The 15,813-nt window shown below is 50.0% G+C and overlaps 1 protein-coding gene across 1 annotated transcript in view; it reads right to left on the bottom strand.

The window, feature by feature from the left end:
- LOC102459053 (uncharacterized) overlaps positions 1 to 15,813 on the bottom strand; it is a 53,406-nt gene that overhangs the window by 21,057 nt on the left and 16,536 nt on the right. Inside the window, exons 9-11 of the mRNA XM_089769625.1 lie at positions 4,028 to 4,372; positions 2,369 to 2,680; positions 1,900 to 1,980 (exon numbers count right to left, since the gene is read on the bottom strand). Of these exons, the coding sequence (XP_089625751.1) occupies positions 1,900 to 1,980; positions 2,369 to 2,680; positions 4,028 to 4,372 (738 nt within the window). The remainder of the gene's footprint in view (positions 1 to 1,899; positions 1,981 to 2,368; positions 2,681 to 4,027; positions 4,373 to 15,813) is intronic.

The raw sequence follows: 15,813 nt of genomic DNA, 5'->3' as shown, positions 1-15,813 counted from the left end.
AAAACAAAGAGCACGACTGTTTATGAAACCAGATTGGTTTGATGAATTTCCTAGCTCAAAACCAACCAGCCAAACACTGCCATCGAGAAAAAAAAAACACATTTCAGAAAAGTCAAAAAGAAACATTTTAATTTTATTTTGCTTATGAAAAATTCCAATTTTCTTATCCAATACCTTTTCATTTTGCAATGTAGACAACTTAGGCTGAAAACAATTGTAAAGGGTCAAAGTAAAAAATAAATGCTTCATAATTTAGCGTAAACAAAATGTTTCAGTGGGTGGTTTTCTTGTGACTTGAATGGGCTTCGGATGAGATGCTCTGGGAACCTATGAAACCCACAGGGGAGTGTGTGGTCCAAGTTGCCCTTTGGGTGTCAAGCCATCTAGTCTGACAAAGGCTTCGCTCTGTATCTCAGGCCACAGCAGGGCATGTCTAGATCTGGAGGTCCCTGGCTCAGTCCCTTGTGTGGTGGCTAAGCGTGCAGCTGCCACCTTTGAACTGATGTTTGATAGACTCTCAGCAAACGATGCCTTGGACAAGGGCAGGAGTCAGGAACCAACGGGGCATGGTCCAGTTAGTGAAGTGGGTAAATGTACAGCCTGATGTGTATTAGAGACCCTACGGTAGTTAGCAACTGGCCTGCAAGTTCCAATGGGATGCTAGAAGCGTAATGGCACATCAAGCATCACATCAAGACTGCCTGATGGGTCAGAGTGTGATGTCGCAGCGGTTTGCAAACCATGCAGGCCATCTGTCTCTGCTCGTCACTCAGCCTGTCAGCAGAGAAGTGGCTAGCTCAAGCCACTCACAGAGTCACAAAATGCACCAGAGGCTGAAATTCTCTAGTTTGGCACTTTGGGGACCTGACCAGGGCAGAACAAGAGAATTTGCCAAACCACGGGAGGTCAACATTGTCCAGCAGCTTTGCCAGCATTGCCACTGCTTACTGGGCCCTGGGAAGACATTTTGGGATAAATTAGAGCTAAAGAACAGCACAGAACACAGAGCCAGGACTGGGGGCTGTCAACAAATTTCATGGGACTGCAGGAAACTTGGCCACACCCATGATAATAAGACATCGGGCTGACAAAAATCATGCCAGAGCACGGATGTTGCCGGACCCGAGAGTGCTGGACTAGAGAGGTTCATCCTGTCGTCCAAAGTCCCAGAGAACCAATCTGTCCTCTGCGTCCTCTGCTGAACCCCCTTCCAGGGGTTCCCCTGCCTTCCCGGGCTCGGGCATGAAGCGCTGTGCCACCCAGCCTATGTCTCCCTGGGGCCTCCAGTCTCTAGCACTTTGATCCATCACCAAAATTGCCAGCTTGCAGGATAGTCCTGTGTGCTGAACTCCTTCGGCCTATGTATAAAGCGGAGGTGTCGGAGTTCAGTACAGAGACGTAGCTGTTTAATTACTGCCCAGGTGGAATGAACGTGCTTATTGGCCTTCAGCCACTTCGTGATCACGATGTGGATTCGCCCCTCATGCTAAGTGATCAGCTGGAGCCCTGGGATCCGAGGCAGCATCCAACAGGGACAGGTGATGCAGATGGCGTCCAGATGGTTAAACCACCCTCAGTGAGTCTTTGAGACGCATTGGGGAACAGCCAGCCTTTCGGGAGGAGGCTGAAAGGATGAGGAGGGTCACACGCTCAGCTTAGTCCTAGGATCTGCGTGGGACGACTCTGTGGGCAAACTCCTCCCATGTAGTCCTAACGCCTCCTGCTGCTCTAGTCCTTTGCCTTTCCTGAGCCAAACCTGCCAGTGGGGCTGGCCAGGCAATGAGACGCAAATGAATCTCCAGCAAACTCCTGTTCACTTGCACCTTCCCCAGAACCCCTCTCAGAACCCTCAACCCAGCGGTCAAGTGTCTGCTGCCCCCATAGTATTACCACACGTACCTGTCCTGAGGGCATCTTCTGGGATGAAAGCCGTACCGACCTCCGCAGTCCCCTCCGAGATGAAATCGGTCATCGGGGAGTCTGTCGTCATAGAAACAGAGTAAAATAACATGCTGTAGAAGAGCGTTAGTTTGTTCCGATCTGTGGGTGCTGGGATGAGCCACTAGCTAAATGTGGGTGAATATTCGTAGGCGCCATTTAGGCTATTCAGGTACCTAACTATGGTAACTCACTTTACCGACAGTTCTTATGGGTAGGTATCTAAACATAGTCAGGAGCGGGCATCATTCACTGTGCCTGCATTTCCCAGGGGCACAATTTATGGTCGCACAATGTGTCCCAACAAGATCACGTCCTGTGCGCAGGGGTATCTGTTGTGCTCCATACTCAGGTGTGTTTTCCTGCCCTTTTGACACCAGCCTCCCCATGCCCAGGCACTACGGTGCTCAGAGCGCTCTGCTTTTCATACCCGCAGTCTGGAGAATAAGCTCCGTTGTGGAGAAAATGAAACCATCTTCCGTCGACGCAGGAGTTGACTGAAAAATGGTGGTTGTGGGGGAAGAAGTCGTAGCTGGAAGGTCAGAAGTGGGTGTCGTGGGTGGAGTAGTGGGTCTTGGGAGGGCTGCCATGCTTGTCAGGGGCGGGGCTGTGGTCGTCAGGGGCGGGGCTGTGGTCATCAGGGGCGGGGCTGTGGTCGTCAGGGGCGGGGCTGTGGTCGTCAGGGGCGGGGTCGTGGTGGTTGAGCGGGCAGTGGTGGTTGTCGTTGCACGAGTAGTGAGGGCTGAAATGAAATAAAGAGAAGCTGGATAAGAACAACAGTGCTTGAGTAAAGCAAAATCAAACCATGGCTAAGTTTAACCAAGCTATTTGACAAACCTATGAGAAGAGGCTTGTGAACAGGCACTTTAAAAGGCCAGTTATTCACATAAGAAACGAGTCCCAAAGGGAGCTGGTTGGAAAACTTTTTTCCACCATGACCAAGGTTGACTTTTTGTCAACAAATGGGACAATCCTAAACCTGAGAATTTACAGCCAATAACTCCAAAATATTTTGGGGTTTGGGTTTTTCAGGGTTTTTTCTTCTATGAAGAATCATTGCACTATACATTTTGAAACATTTCTTTTTGACTTTTTCCACTTTGTCTCTATAGTTTTGTTTAGTTAAATTCACCCCCAACTTTCTAGCAATAAAAAACGTGAGATGAAATGCATGACCAGCCCTCAGCCCAGATTGTGCTGCTGTCTTTTGCAGGTCATGCAAACAAACCAAACCAAAAGTAAATTCACTGAATGACCAGCTGAGGTCAGAGTTAATCTGGTGTGAACAGGTGTCACGCCATTGACATCAGTGGAATTGCCCCTTTTTTTATGGAATCTCCATCCAGTGCGGTTGAAAAGGACTTCGCTAGTCCCTCCCCATGACTAGAGGCAATTGGGAAATTTGTAACCATTTTTGGTTGAAAAAACAAAAAGCACGACTGTTCATGAAACCAGATTGGTTTGATGAATTTCCTAACTCAAAACCAACCAACCAAACACTAACATTGAGAAGGGGGGGAAAAGCATTTCACAAGAGTCAAAAAGAAACATTTTATTTTTTTTCCAAAATGAAAAATTCCAATCTTCCTATCCAAATGCCTGTTCAATTTGAAATGTAGACCTCTTAGGCTGAAAACAATTGTAAAGGGTCAAAGTCAAAAAGAAACATTTAAAAATGTAGTGTAAACAAAATGTTTCATAGAATCATAGAGCTGGAAGGGACCTCGAGAGGTCATCGAGTCAAGTCCCCTGTCCTCAGAGCAGGACTAAGCACCATCTAGATCATCCCTGATAGATGTTTGTCTAACCTGCTCTTAAATTTCTCCAGTGATGGAGACTCTACAATTGACCCAAAATGAGGGAAAACCATTTTGTAGTTTGTGTATTTATCATGTTTCTGTGTGAGTTCCATGATCAGCTGGCGTAACCGCATCGTTGTTAGTCTATTAAGTGACAGATGGGTCTATTTTTTTTTTTGGCCTTTGGAAGTCTTTCTTCCGACCTACCATTCTCTAAAGTACAGAGCTTAAGCCTCAGCGGCAGACGAAATGGGTTTCTCTCTAGAGAGAGAGGAGCGAGTTTTGCTCACCTGGATCAATCTTCAAATTCAGGTTTCGTTTGATATCATTGAAAGGTCCAGGGATTTCGACGCGGCAGCAGTACATCCCTTTGTCCCGGATGCTGACGTTGCTTATAGTCAGGGACACATCCCCATTGGCGATTGCACCGTGGAGCTGGTACCTGTGAGACCGTGCGGAGGTCACCTTCCACCCATCCGTGCGGACAATTTCATTGCTGCATTTCGAGATCGGACACATCCCCCGGCCCCAACACATGACACTGATGTCACTCACTTGCCTAACGCTGTAGGTGCAGGGGAGCTTGACGGACTGCCCCTTACGTACTTTCACGACCGTGTCAGACACACCACATGCTGGGGGGGAAAGCAAAGAAAGCAGTCAAGGGCTTTTCCTGCGTGGCTACACAGCCCGGCTCTCCCGGGACCGTATTCCGAGAACAGGGCGCTCCGGTAAGCACGTCAGTAAGAAGGGGGAGACGTGCCGTTTGCCTCTGCCCCGTGCACCTCGCGTTACTGATGTGTGTAAACAGAGGAAGCGGGATCCCTTTGGGTCGTCCCAGACTGAGCCCTGCCCAAGAGGCCTTCCATGACCCTGAGCAAGGCCATAAGCAACAAGCAAAGGCTCTTAGCAAAGATGACAGACACCTTCCCAGCCTTGACCAGAGGCCTGGTCCTTGCAGGGGACCAGCTGTGCTGGGCAGAGCAACGAGCGGAGCTGACGGAGGCGGCCGGTGCGGCCAGCGAGGCGAGGAACGGTGAGCCGGTAGCTTCAGCGTGGGGGCAGAAGGAGTGACAAGGGGAAGAGAGGCCCTTATCCTGAGGGGAGGGAGGCAAAGACAGGGCATGCTCCCCTCTCTCCTGGGCTATGGAGAGTGTCCTCATTAGTTAGTTATTGTTATTTCTTTATTCCCAGGCACCCTGGCAAAGGCGGGCGTACACAAGAGCAATCTCCGAAACCCCTCACGTCACCAGTGGGGGTTGTCTCCATTTTGAAATGGGGACAGTCGTACCAATACTTGAGTGAGGCGGTGGTGCAAGTCGGCCGGGCCGGGACGCTGTACCAGCAAGTTGCTTTTTTAGCTGCTATGGCCTACCAGGAGGACTAGCCATCCCTAGACCCTCCACTGGCTGCTGCCTCTGTGTACAGTGCTGGGACCTGGGAGCGCTATGGCAGCCGGGGGCGCTGCCGGTGTCTGCTCCTTTTCCCGCTGCTTCTCCCTGCAGGGAAGAGCAGAACGTTCAGTCCCCCCCATCACCAGGATCCCTCCCCAGCTCTGACAGCTCCGGGGAGAGGTGGTGGGGAGGGTGGCTGAGAATTCTGTTCCTTTCCCCAATGAGGAAAGGTGTAGAAGGCTGGTAGCTCTTCTTGCTGCCAGACCGTCCCCCTCCCAGGTAAAGTGAGATGGGGAAGGGAGGGGAAGGCGAAGGAGTCTGAGGCTGGGGGTGAGCAAATTCTTGGGGGGGTCCCATGGGGAGGTCACATACCCCCCCTTAGCTGGTAGGCCTTCCCCCTCCCGTACCCATAAAAACTTTTGTTTTCATGGGCCACTGAAAAAAAAATTTGCTCTGAACCTCATAGACTTTAAGGTCAGAAGGGACCATTATGATCATCTAGTCCGACCCCCTGCACAGTGCAGGCCACAGAATCTCACCCACCCCTCCCAGAATAATCCTCTCACCTAGATCTCAGATATTGAAGCCTTCAAATACTTTGAAGGCCCCAAGATGCAGAGAATCCTCCAGCTGTGATCTGTGCCCCATGCTACAGAGGAAGGCAAAAAACCTCCAGGGCCTCTGCCAATCTACCCTGGAGGAAAATTCCTTCCCAACCCCAAATATGGCGATCAGCTAAACCCTGAGCATGTGGGCAAGACATGATTCCTCAGGAAACCTCACAGATTCCTCAGGAAAGCTGAGGAAATGGGACCCAGGTGACTCAAGGAAAAATCTTTCAACCCGGGACATGTCCGAACGTGGCTGCTGTCCATTTGGTGACCTGGTGTGAAATGAATCTTCAAGCTAGCCCAGCACAGAGGGGCATAAAATGAGCCGACCGAATGCAGCCTGTTCATCTCCGAGCAGCTAGGAAATGGGAATCCTGCAGCTTTGGGAATGGGAACTTTGGGCCAACACTTTCAGCGAGAAACAGCGTCTCTCGTTCGCATCCGCTACCCTGCAGGAAGTGGAAAGTCAAGCTTGTAAAAAATGGACTTTGGCACCGGAATGTCTAAGACGCCGTTTCCAAAAAGCTCTGGCGCTAGAAAAATGTGGTCCCTGGAGTTTCGATTCCTTCTTTTCTTCCTGTGCTGCTGACATCCCTAGCAAAGATGCAGCAATATGATATAAGGGGTTTCCCGATGGCTTGTACCGTCATCTTAATCAGAGGGTGCGGCTGCGATGGTGAGTCCCAGTTTGAGACAAAACCCTGCTAATTCTGATCAAACTAGTGGGCTAAAGAAATTCATGTAGCTGGGGGGTGGAGGGTAGCATGAGGGGCAGCTCACTGTGTACTACCCCACCTGAACCCTGCATATGCTTTCAGGAGTGTAGCCCAAGCAACCGCCGATGCTACCCCCAGCTTCACTGCTCCTTTGCGCAGACAACATGCTCCCAGCCACAGTGCAGATGCTCCCTAAGTTCAGTTAAACGACATCACTCTATTGGCCATGTCTATACGCTAATTCCTCCACTCAGGGCCTAATTCTTGACCGAACATTAAGTAGCAATTTTCTTCATGCAGCACACAGCCAACCTGTGGAACTCCTCGCCAGAGGATGCTGTGAAGCCCAGGACTTTAACAGGGTTCAAAAAAGAGCTACCCAACTGAGCTTGTCACTGGCCGCTCACACCACCCGTATCAATGGCTCCTTTGGGTCCTCAGCCCCCTCTGCACCTGTGGCTGCCTGCTAAGATCATACACTTCCAGGGGTGCTGAGACAATTTTAGGATGTGGGGGTGCTGAGCTGTCCCCCTGCCTTACCCGTCTGCGCCCCTCCCTGTCCCTAGCTGGGGCCTCATGTGGGGATATTTGTGGAGCGGTGGGGACAGGGCTAACAGCTGGGGCCCCAGGGACTGCAGAGGAGCTAATGGGCCCCTAGGTGGCAGCAGAACCCCCAGTAGCTGGGACCCCTAAAGGCAGCGAGGCCAACAGCTGGACCCCATGGAGCTGGCAGATGGGACCCCGGGGTGCCGCAGGGCACAAAATATGGAGGGTACTGAAGCATCCCCTGCACCCCTACTTTCCACACCTATATACATCTCCGCTGCTTGAGAGAAAGGAGTAACCCCATTGGGGGGCAGCTGTCATAGACTCTTCCTCTTATGTAACTTGGCCACTAAAGGGAGGCAAAGATGCAGCTACTTCTGGTGTGGATTGTACATTAGAGCTAGCTGAAAAGGGGGATTTTTTTTTTTTTGCGCAAACATTTTTGCCTTTTGGGTTGAAAACTACTGAGCTAGGGTTCCTGTTTCATGGAGCAAGTTGGCTATAGCGCCAGGAAGAGGTTTTCAAGGAGCTGAGTCAATAAAAGGCTCAAGTAGCCTTTGACTTCTCGTTCGGTGGTGTCGAAACCCTGCCGTTCCTCGACTGAGCTAGGCTGAGCCGGGCGAGAAGTGACTAACAGGCATTCTGACCCTGTAAAGAGACGAGAGAAGCAACTGCAAATGAAGGCTTGAAAACTGGCTTCATTTCAGGATGACGGAGTGCTGGGTAAAGTCTCCTATTGAGTTAGGTCAATAAAGGACACAGTGACGAATTAAAAATATTTTGGATTCTCTGGGGCTGCTGCAAATCCCAGGGTGGGTTTGGCTCCACAGAAAGTACCTGCTACCTCGTGCCATGTTCTCTTGCCTGTTGAATCTCAATGGGATTGTAACGAGACAACACCAATTCCTCCCTTTGCTAGTGACTGAAGAATGCTGCAGTTACCGTAAGTATTAGAATAGCTCCTCCATCCTGTTTGGCATTTCAACAGCTCTAGCCACACCATGAATAGAATTGCCAAACCTGACTGTATGGCTTGACCAAGCCCTGGCCATGTTGAATTAGTTGGCGTTGGTCCTGTTTTGGGCAGGGGGCTGGACTTCCTGAGGTCTCTTCCAGCCCTAGGATTCTATGACCCACTGAATGTTAGCCTTGTACTCCTAGGTCACATAGGCGCTTCTGAAATTTCCCCCTAGATGCCTCAGTATGGATTTAGGCGCCTAACTGTAGGCACCAAGATGTGGAAATTGTGACTAGCGTCCTACCCAGTTGCTCTTTTTGCCTCCTAATTCACCTAGTAACAGGCATGTCTTCTAGCACTTCTGTGTCAGGTTTTACATGGAAGACCACTACATAATTTGGGTGGGGGTGTCTGAAACAGCTCCGTGTTGCTACAAACTTTACCCCCACCTTACTTCCCTTTGGAGTTTCCCCTTTCACTTTCACCGGAGCAGAGAGCTTTACAAAACCCCACACTTTGCCTCATTTTATAAAAGCATTACTCATACTTAAAAGTAACAGCCTCAGCCGGAGGTTGGCGGCTCAGGGCAGGGAGGAAAAGTTAGCTTTGTATCGCAATAACACCACCACAGAAGTCATTTGCTTGGTAAATCTATTTGAATAACCAACAGAGCCTACACACAACTTTTGCAAATAAGGGGAACCAAATAGTATGTCAGAATAATTATTAAACTAACACATTCTTCTGCAGTGGCATGCATTCAAATAATGTTTACAATTTTCTAAAAAGGTCACATATATTTACAATCTATTATGCATCTAGGAAGAGATAGAGATAGAGACATGTCTCAGTGGGGTAGCCATGTTAGTCTGAAACTAAATAATCTTAAAATCACAACAATGATCCTGTAGTATCTTTGGGTATGTCTACACTACCCCGCTAGTTCGAACTAGCGGGGTAATGTATGCATACCGAACTTGCTAATGAAGACCGGGATTTGAATTTCCCGGGCTTCATTAGCAAGTTCGGTATGCATACATTACCCCGCTAGTTCGAACTAGCGGGGTAGTGTAGACATACCCTTAGAGACTAAACAAAAATATAGGTAGATAGTATCATGCGCTTTCGTGGGCACAACCCACTTCTATAGATGACAAATATCTGTCAAATTTGTCATCTGAAGAAGTGGTTTGTGCCCATGAAAGCTTTTTTTTTTATATATATATACACACACACACACACACCCCCACACACTTACAACCTTATATGTGTTGAGGGGTGTAGCTACAGATAGAAACACTGAACACCATTTGCACTGTAACATGCCAAAACCAAAATGAATCTCGCTCAGTCTCTGAGGAAACAGGGAAAAACAAGCACTCACCTATACACAGCTGGAGTTGTAGTATGAGCCAGCGAAGCCACCGGGAACGGGCCATTTAGGCTTGGTAGGAACTCCGGGAATGTACCAACACTGACGAAGGACCAGACCTTATACTTTTCAGAAATGCTGAGTGAGCCTGGCTGCAGTGTAGTTTCTCTTTTTTCCGGCTCTACATGCTGCAACCTTCTTCTCTCCAATCGAAAGGCTTCCTCTCGCCTGTCTTCCTCAAATACCACCTCAGATACTTTCCTCACTTGTGGCACCATCCTCTCACCCTCCTCTTCACGTCCTTGCCCTAGCTCCCCTTTGCATGGGGTAGGAAGGTCCGCAGCCCAGTCAATGTCTCTGACGGAGTCTCCGTGTTTCTCGCTCCGTCCTTGTGCCCATACTGCCTCCTGCATGGTGGCCCCTGCATGACCTCCTGCCTTTCCCCCAGGACCTTGTCCATGCCTGAAAGGCCTCTTGAAACCTATTCACCAAACCACTTTCTCTCCTGACTCACGTCCCTCCTCAAAACTCTTGCCAAGTCACTTACGAAAAGAAACAGTTTCGCTCTTTTTTGACTGGGTGACCGAGCTCTGGGCTTGGGGCCTTGGTCTCACGATTCACTTACCTCAGGGAGCTCTGGGCTTGGGGCCTTGGTCTCACGATTCACTTACCTCAGAGCTTGTCTCAAGAGTGGAGGAATGGCCTTCCTGTTTCATACCACAGGCTAGGACTTTGAAAGCCGCCCCAGGGCCATAGCCACCTGACTGTCACTGGGATGTGGGTGCCTAAACCCCTTAGGATCCACTGACACATTGGCACGGCAAGCATATATATGCTTGTCGACACGGCGCTGTGGCGCAAGTTAGTGCAGCACGATGGTGGAACCTCACTGTGGCTAGCGGGCGCGGCCGCTGATCTTCGTTGAGGATGAATGTAAAAAAGGAATTAAGCTTCTTCATGGCCAAAACGCTGACTCAGTAGGATCCACTACCCAGATTACTGGCCACAAGGGAGACCCGTTGGGAATCTCAGCTGTGTGAGGGAGCTGTGTGACAGAGCAGCCGCTGTGAGCTCGCATGAGTCTAACTCACGATGTCGCTATGATAGACCAGGCAGCCGTATCAACTACACGCCTGCCTCAGGCCAGCGGGTCTGTATTTGGCACTGCTCCGGCACGCCACCGCTGCAACCCGTGCTGGCCACCCAAGGAGGGTCAGCGTGAGGCTGCCCACACAACCAGGGGAATTGCCCACCACACTTGCCACGGAGATGCAGCCGAAGAGAGAGTTTCCGGGCAGCATGCTGGCTGAAACAGGACTTGGAACCAGGAGCAAACTGTCTCCTGCCGCTTGATTCATGCTGTAGCCAACAGAGAGTGCCTGAGAAACCTTGTAGAAGAGGCCCGAGGCAGTGGCCAAGCCCTGCTAATCTAAAGCCAAGTGGAGGTCACGGCCTGCTAAGATAGAGCACAGCTAGCAAAGCTCAGGCTGCGAGCTGTGAGCAGGCTCTGCCTGCGTGCAAGCTCCCAGAAACTGGCAAAACCCAGGGCTGATATTGCAAAAACACGACCATTTCTGGGAAGTGCTAACAGCAGGTCACTTGTGCAAGCACATTCCAGATGGGTGGTACTAGAACAGCCTCCTACTCAGTGTGCTACAAACACCCTCCCCCATACTGATGCAAGGAAAAGGCCAGTCAGATGACAGCCGACAGTCAGGGATATGTGGATCGAACCCATACAAGAACAGTGGGAACGCACCACCCCAGAGGGGCTCTGTATGTAACATGTTTGTATCCATGTAGAAAAGTGTTTCTTAAACTGTGTTCTGCAGTACATCGGTGTGCCGCGAAGCAGTCGGAGGTGTGTCGCGGAGAACAACAGAATTCAAAATGGCTACCCTTAAAGGGGCAGGTGACTTTTTTTCTTTTGCTTAACTTCCCCCCGACCTTTTTTTTTTTTTTTTTGGGCTCAACAAAAAATCCTTGATGTTCCTCATAAAAAACATTGTTTGGTGTTCCTCGGGCTTAAAAAGTTTAAGAAACACTGGTGTAGAAAGAGGAGTCCTGGAGGGAGCAGTTTTGGCCAGCTGAGGGGGGGGGGGGAATGAAGTGTCACCGAGTCCACTGTCATTGCACGCACATCTGAGTGTAACTACAGACACTGATCCAGGGAGCTCGGACCATGCTTTATTGCGGCACTCAATGGGCTGTAACAGTCAAAAAAGCACACAGAACGTTGGGAATCATTATGAAAGGGATAGAGAATAACCAGAATCATCTTATTGCCTCTGTATAAATTCATGGTGCGCCCACATCTTGAACACCGTGGGCAGAGGTGGTTGCATCTTCTCAAAAAAGATCTCCTTGCATTGGAAAAAAGGTAAGAAAATGGCAAGAAAAATGATGAGGGGTTTGGAACAAGTGCCTGTATGAGGAGAGATTAAAAAGACTTGGACTTTTCAGCTTAGAAAAGAGGAGACTAAGAGAGGGATAGGATGGAGGTCTATAAAATCATGACAGGCGTGGAAAAAGTGAATAAGGAAACATTATTTACTTGTTCCCACAATATCAGAACTAGGGGTCATCAAAGGAAACGAATAGGCAACAGGTTTAAAACAAAGGGAAGTTTTTCTTCACCCAGCACACAGCCAACCTGTGGAACTCCTTGCCAGAGGATGTGGTGAAGACCAGCACTTTAACAGGGTTCAAAAAACGAGCTAGATACATTCACGGAGGTTAGGTCCATCAATGCTTATGAGCCAGGGAGAGTGTCCCTAGCCTCTTTTTGTCAGAGGCTGGAAATAGATGAGAGGAGAGGGATCACTTGATGATTCCCTGTGCTGTTCACTCCCTCTGGAGCACCTGGCATTGGCCACTGTCAGCAGACAGGACACTGGGATGGATGGACCTTTGGTCTGATGCAGGAGGAGCATTCTGGGTGGCTTCCCCTCTAAACTATGTCTTGTGGGCACTTCACTTCCAACCTGCCGTGTGTGCTATCTGGCCAGAGCAGCATGCAGAGAGAACACACACCACCAGCAATGAGCTATCCTGCTGTGGTCAGGCAGACCAGACCTCTAGACACAGCACCCACTATTGCTTCACATACCGGACTCCAGTATCGACTTCTGCTCCTAGAAGCCACCCACAAAACTCTGGATACTGGGCAACCGCTTGGGCCAAAAGGAGTGACATTATTTGTGTAAAGTGTGGTCGAATCCTTAGGGTAAGAACTGGCCGGGTCATCCTTACAGCCCCCTTCCTTGTTGAGTGGGAGGCTCCGCAAATGGTTCCCTTTTGTTCCTAAGAGAAGAGACGCGGTGTCCAGCCGAACAGAGTGGTGTCCAGAAAAGCAGGCAGCTTGTGATCCGAAGATGCAGTGTTGTGCCGGCGTGTCCATTGCGAATCCGTTCGTTCGTGTTCCCTGGTGAGTGCATTGCTTTGGAGCTGGTAATTACAGAGACAGACACGCCTGTTGTGTTTGCGCCGTGCCAAGCATCGTCCCCAGCTGGACCCCAGGCCTCGCGCTATAATACCAAAGGAAGCTGGGATGCCCCTCCTCCCCCCCCCCCCCCCCCCCCGGTTTGGATTCAGCGCTCCAAGTCCAGAGGTGAGCATCTAAGGAGTCATGAATGTGGCATAAGTTGTCGTCAGAGATGGGAAATTTGACAGTGGAGTCACCATGGCTTAGTGCAGTGGGTGCCACCCACTGGGTGGCAGGAAAAACAAGTTCTATTTCCAGCTCTCCCATTGGCCAGTGCTATGTGACCATAGGCACGTTATTTCCCCACCTTGTACCTCAGTTTCCCCTCCCTTTTCTGTAACTTGTCTGTTTCGTTCTTTGGATTGTTATGCTTCTAAGAAGCAAATGGGCCTTTTTTTTTTTTTTAGAGGAAAGGCAAAATGTTGCGTTTATTATGAATACAATCGTAAAGTTGCTAGAATATACTCACCCACACAACACGCATTTCCACCAATCGCTGTTATACTTACCAGTCCAGGATACAGACTAATCACAGGAGTAGGACTCTGAGTGCATCTAGGCAGTGGCGCTATTTTGGGGTACTTCTGGTTTCCTGAAATAGCTATTCCGCATCTTTAAACAAACCCGTTATTTCAAAATACCTTTCAAAATAACAGCCTCGCCATTCCAACATCCCTGTTAACCTCGTTCCACAAGGGTTAAGGGACATTTCAGAATAGCGCTCTATTTCGCAATTTGGCGCTGTGTACACAGCACCACATTTCTAAATAAGCTATTTCAAAATACACTTGAAAAATTGTGTAGCTTATTTCGAGCTATGGGTGCAGTGTAGACGCACCCTATACATGGCGGCAGAATGCTCCAGGGAAAGTCTTGATAAGATGGAACCTAAAAACCATGGCAAAGCAGCCCCGGTTTTACAGCAGTTTTTCTATATTGAGCTCAGTAAGTTTCACACGGTCATGTTGTAATGAATCACCGTTTAACGAGTGCTGGTTTTCTTAAGGCTTTCTTCTTGTATCACAGCTATCTTGTCCCAATGCGTAAGTGCTTCCCTTATTTTTTTAGAGTCATCAATCTGCCCTTCATCCACATCTCAATAGGGATAAACAGCAATTTCCTGGCGCCTTCACATCTGTCCTTAGCGTCTTCCTAGAATATTTTGGTCCAGCGATGGCCTTCACACTTATCTTCTAACACACATCCCTTATTTTTCACTCACACAAACAAAAATGACATAGTGGCTTCATGCAAGCAAGAATTACATAGCTGCTTCTATTAACAAAATAACCCCAACTCTAGTACAAGATATTCTAGAGTAATTATTACCATTGCAAATTTTTCAATAATACAACCCTCCCCCCCCCCCCCCACATTCTTACACTCTTAAATTAAGGAAGAAAACAGTCCTAACAGTAAAAGGGTGAGGATAGTGGCAAATAGACCCTTTTAGTCTGTTCCTGCGTTAACATAACTAGCACACACACAGCCTGTTCAACGCGGTTTACCAACAGCGCAAGGCTGTTCCTGCCTGCCTGCCAGAAAGGACGGCTGGTAAGGTACACTGAGGCACCTTCCATGGCATACGGCTGCATGTTAACTACATGACTGCGGGGAATGGGCTCTCTCTCACTCAAGCCGTTTGTGGTGCCCAGCACAACTCAGCCTCAGTGTCCAAAGGTGCTATTAAAGCAGCTGCAGTATCATAGTGCGGTTTAATTTTTGCTCTCCCCGCAAGAGCTGAATGTTAAATGTTGCCAGCCATTTGCTTGATGTATGACACAGCACCGTGCAGGATATGAGACATTCTCCATGGGAGGGCCTCTGGGTACAGCGAGAGGAAAAACCAGAGCATCCGTGACCTAACAGCTGGGCTGGGGGCCCTCCACAAAGGATACCAATGGTGAGAAGAGGGACGAGGAACCATTAGCACCGGGCGCACTAAGCAAGAGTCAGGCTCTGCGACCAGACGGGGCGCCAGGCCGGAGTCAGGGTGAGGTAAGAGCCATGCTGGGATCAGAGATGAATGTCTGGAGTCAGCAGGTCCAAAGTCCGGGGGGTTGAGCAGACAACATTGTGGGCCCCAGCCAGGGTCGTTATTTTCTATGAAACTAATGTGGCAGGAAAAAAAATTGGTTGAACAAAAAAAAAAAAAAAAAGACCCATCAGACCCACCAGAGGAAAAAATTGGGAGGGGGGGGGGGTTTAACTGGACAGAAGATGCAATTGCTGGACGGTCCAGGTGAAAGCCACACACCTGGGAACCCTAACCCCATGCAGGGAAGGGGTGCGGGGCTTCCTTTCCTTCCCCTCTTGCAAGGGATTCCTCCTCCCTCCCCCCCGCCTTAGGTCCTGCATGCCTCCTTAACTGTTAAGGAGGCATTGCAGCCAGTGTAGGGCTAGCTAGGGCTACAAGACACTGCTCCTTGCTGCAGCCAGCCTACCGCAGGGAAGGGGATGGGGGGTGAGTCTCTTCCTTCTGACTCCTGCAAGGTATTCCCCCCTTCCCTCCAGTCCTGCATGCCTCCTTAACTGGTAAGGCTCCAGACTGCCAGAGACTAGCAGCCTATTCAGGGAAGGTGGGGGAAGGGGAGAGGCTGGCCCTGATGTGGCTTCCCCTTCCTTTCAAAAGGTGCCTCATGCAGGGAAGGGGCTCAGGGGCTCCCCTTCCCTCCCACTTTGGGAAAGGATCCCCTCCCTCTCCTCCCCTCCCCCCCCCCCCCCCCACACACCTGGCAGCCTCTGCAGCCGCCTGAGCCTGGGTAGGAGCTGCAGCCTCTTTCCCTGCCACCTGGCTGACACCTTCTCCCTCCCCACATCTCCCGGGCCCCAGCTGCGGGAGGGGAACCGCAAGCCTCGGGCCCTGCTGCCGGGGAGGCTGGGGGAAGTTTTTGAACAGGCCCCAGGGTCACCCCGCCAGGGGAGGCAGAGGGAAACTGTCCCCACCGGCCTTCTGCCCGAGAAAAACAGAAAATTCCGGACATTTCATAGTTTT

Source organism: Pelodiscus sinensis, chromosome 16, assembly GCF_052426305.1.
Source record: "Pelodiscus sinensis isolate ZL-2025 chromosome 16, ASM5242630v1, whole genome shotgun sequence".
Taxonomy (NCBI): domain Eukaryota; kingdom Metazoa; phylum Chordata; order Testudines; family Trionychidae; genus Pelodiscus; species Pelodiscus sinensis.
Note: the sequence above shows the minus strand (reverse complement) of the source record. Positions and strands in the feature narration are given on the sequence as shown.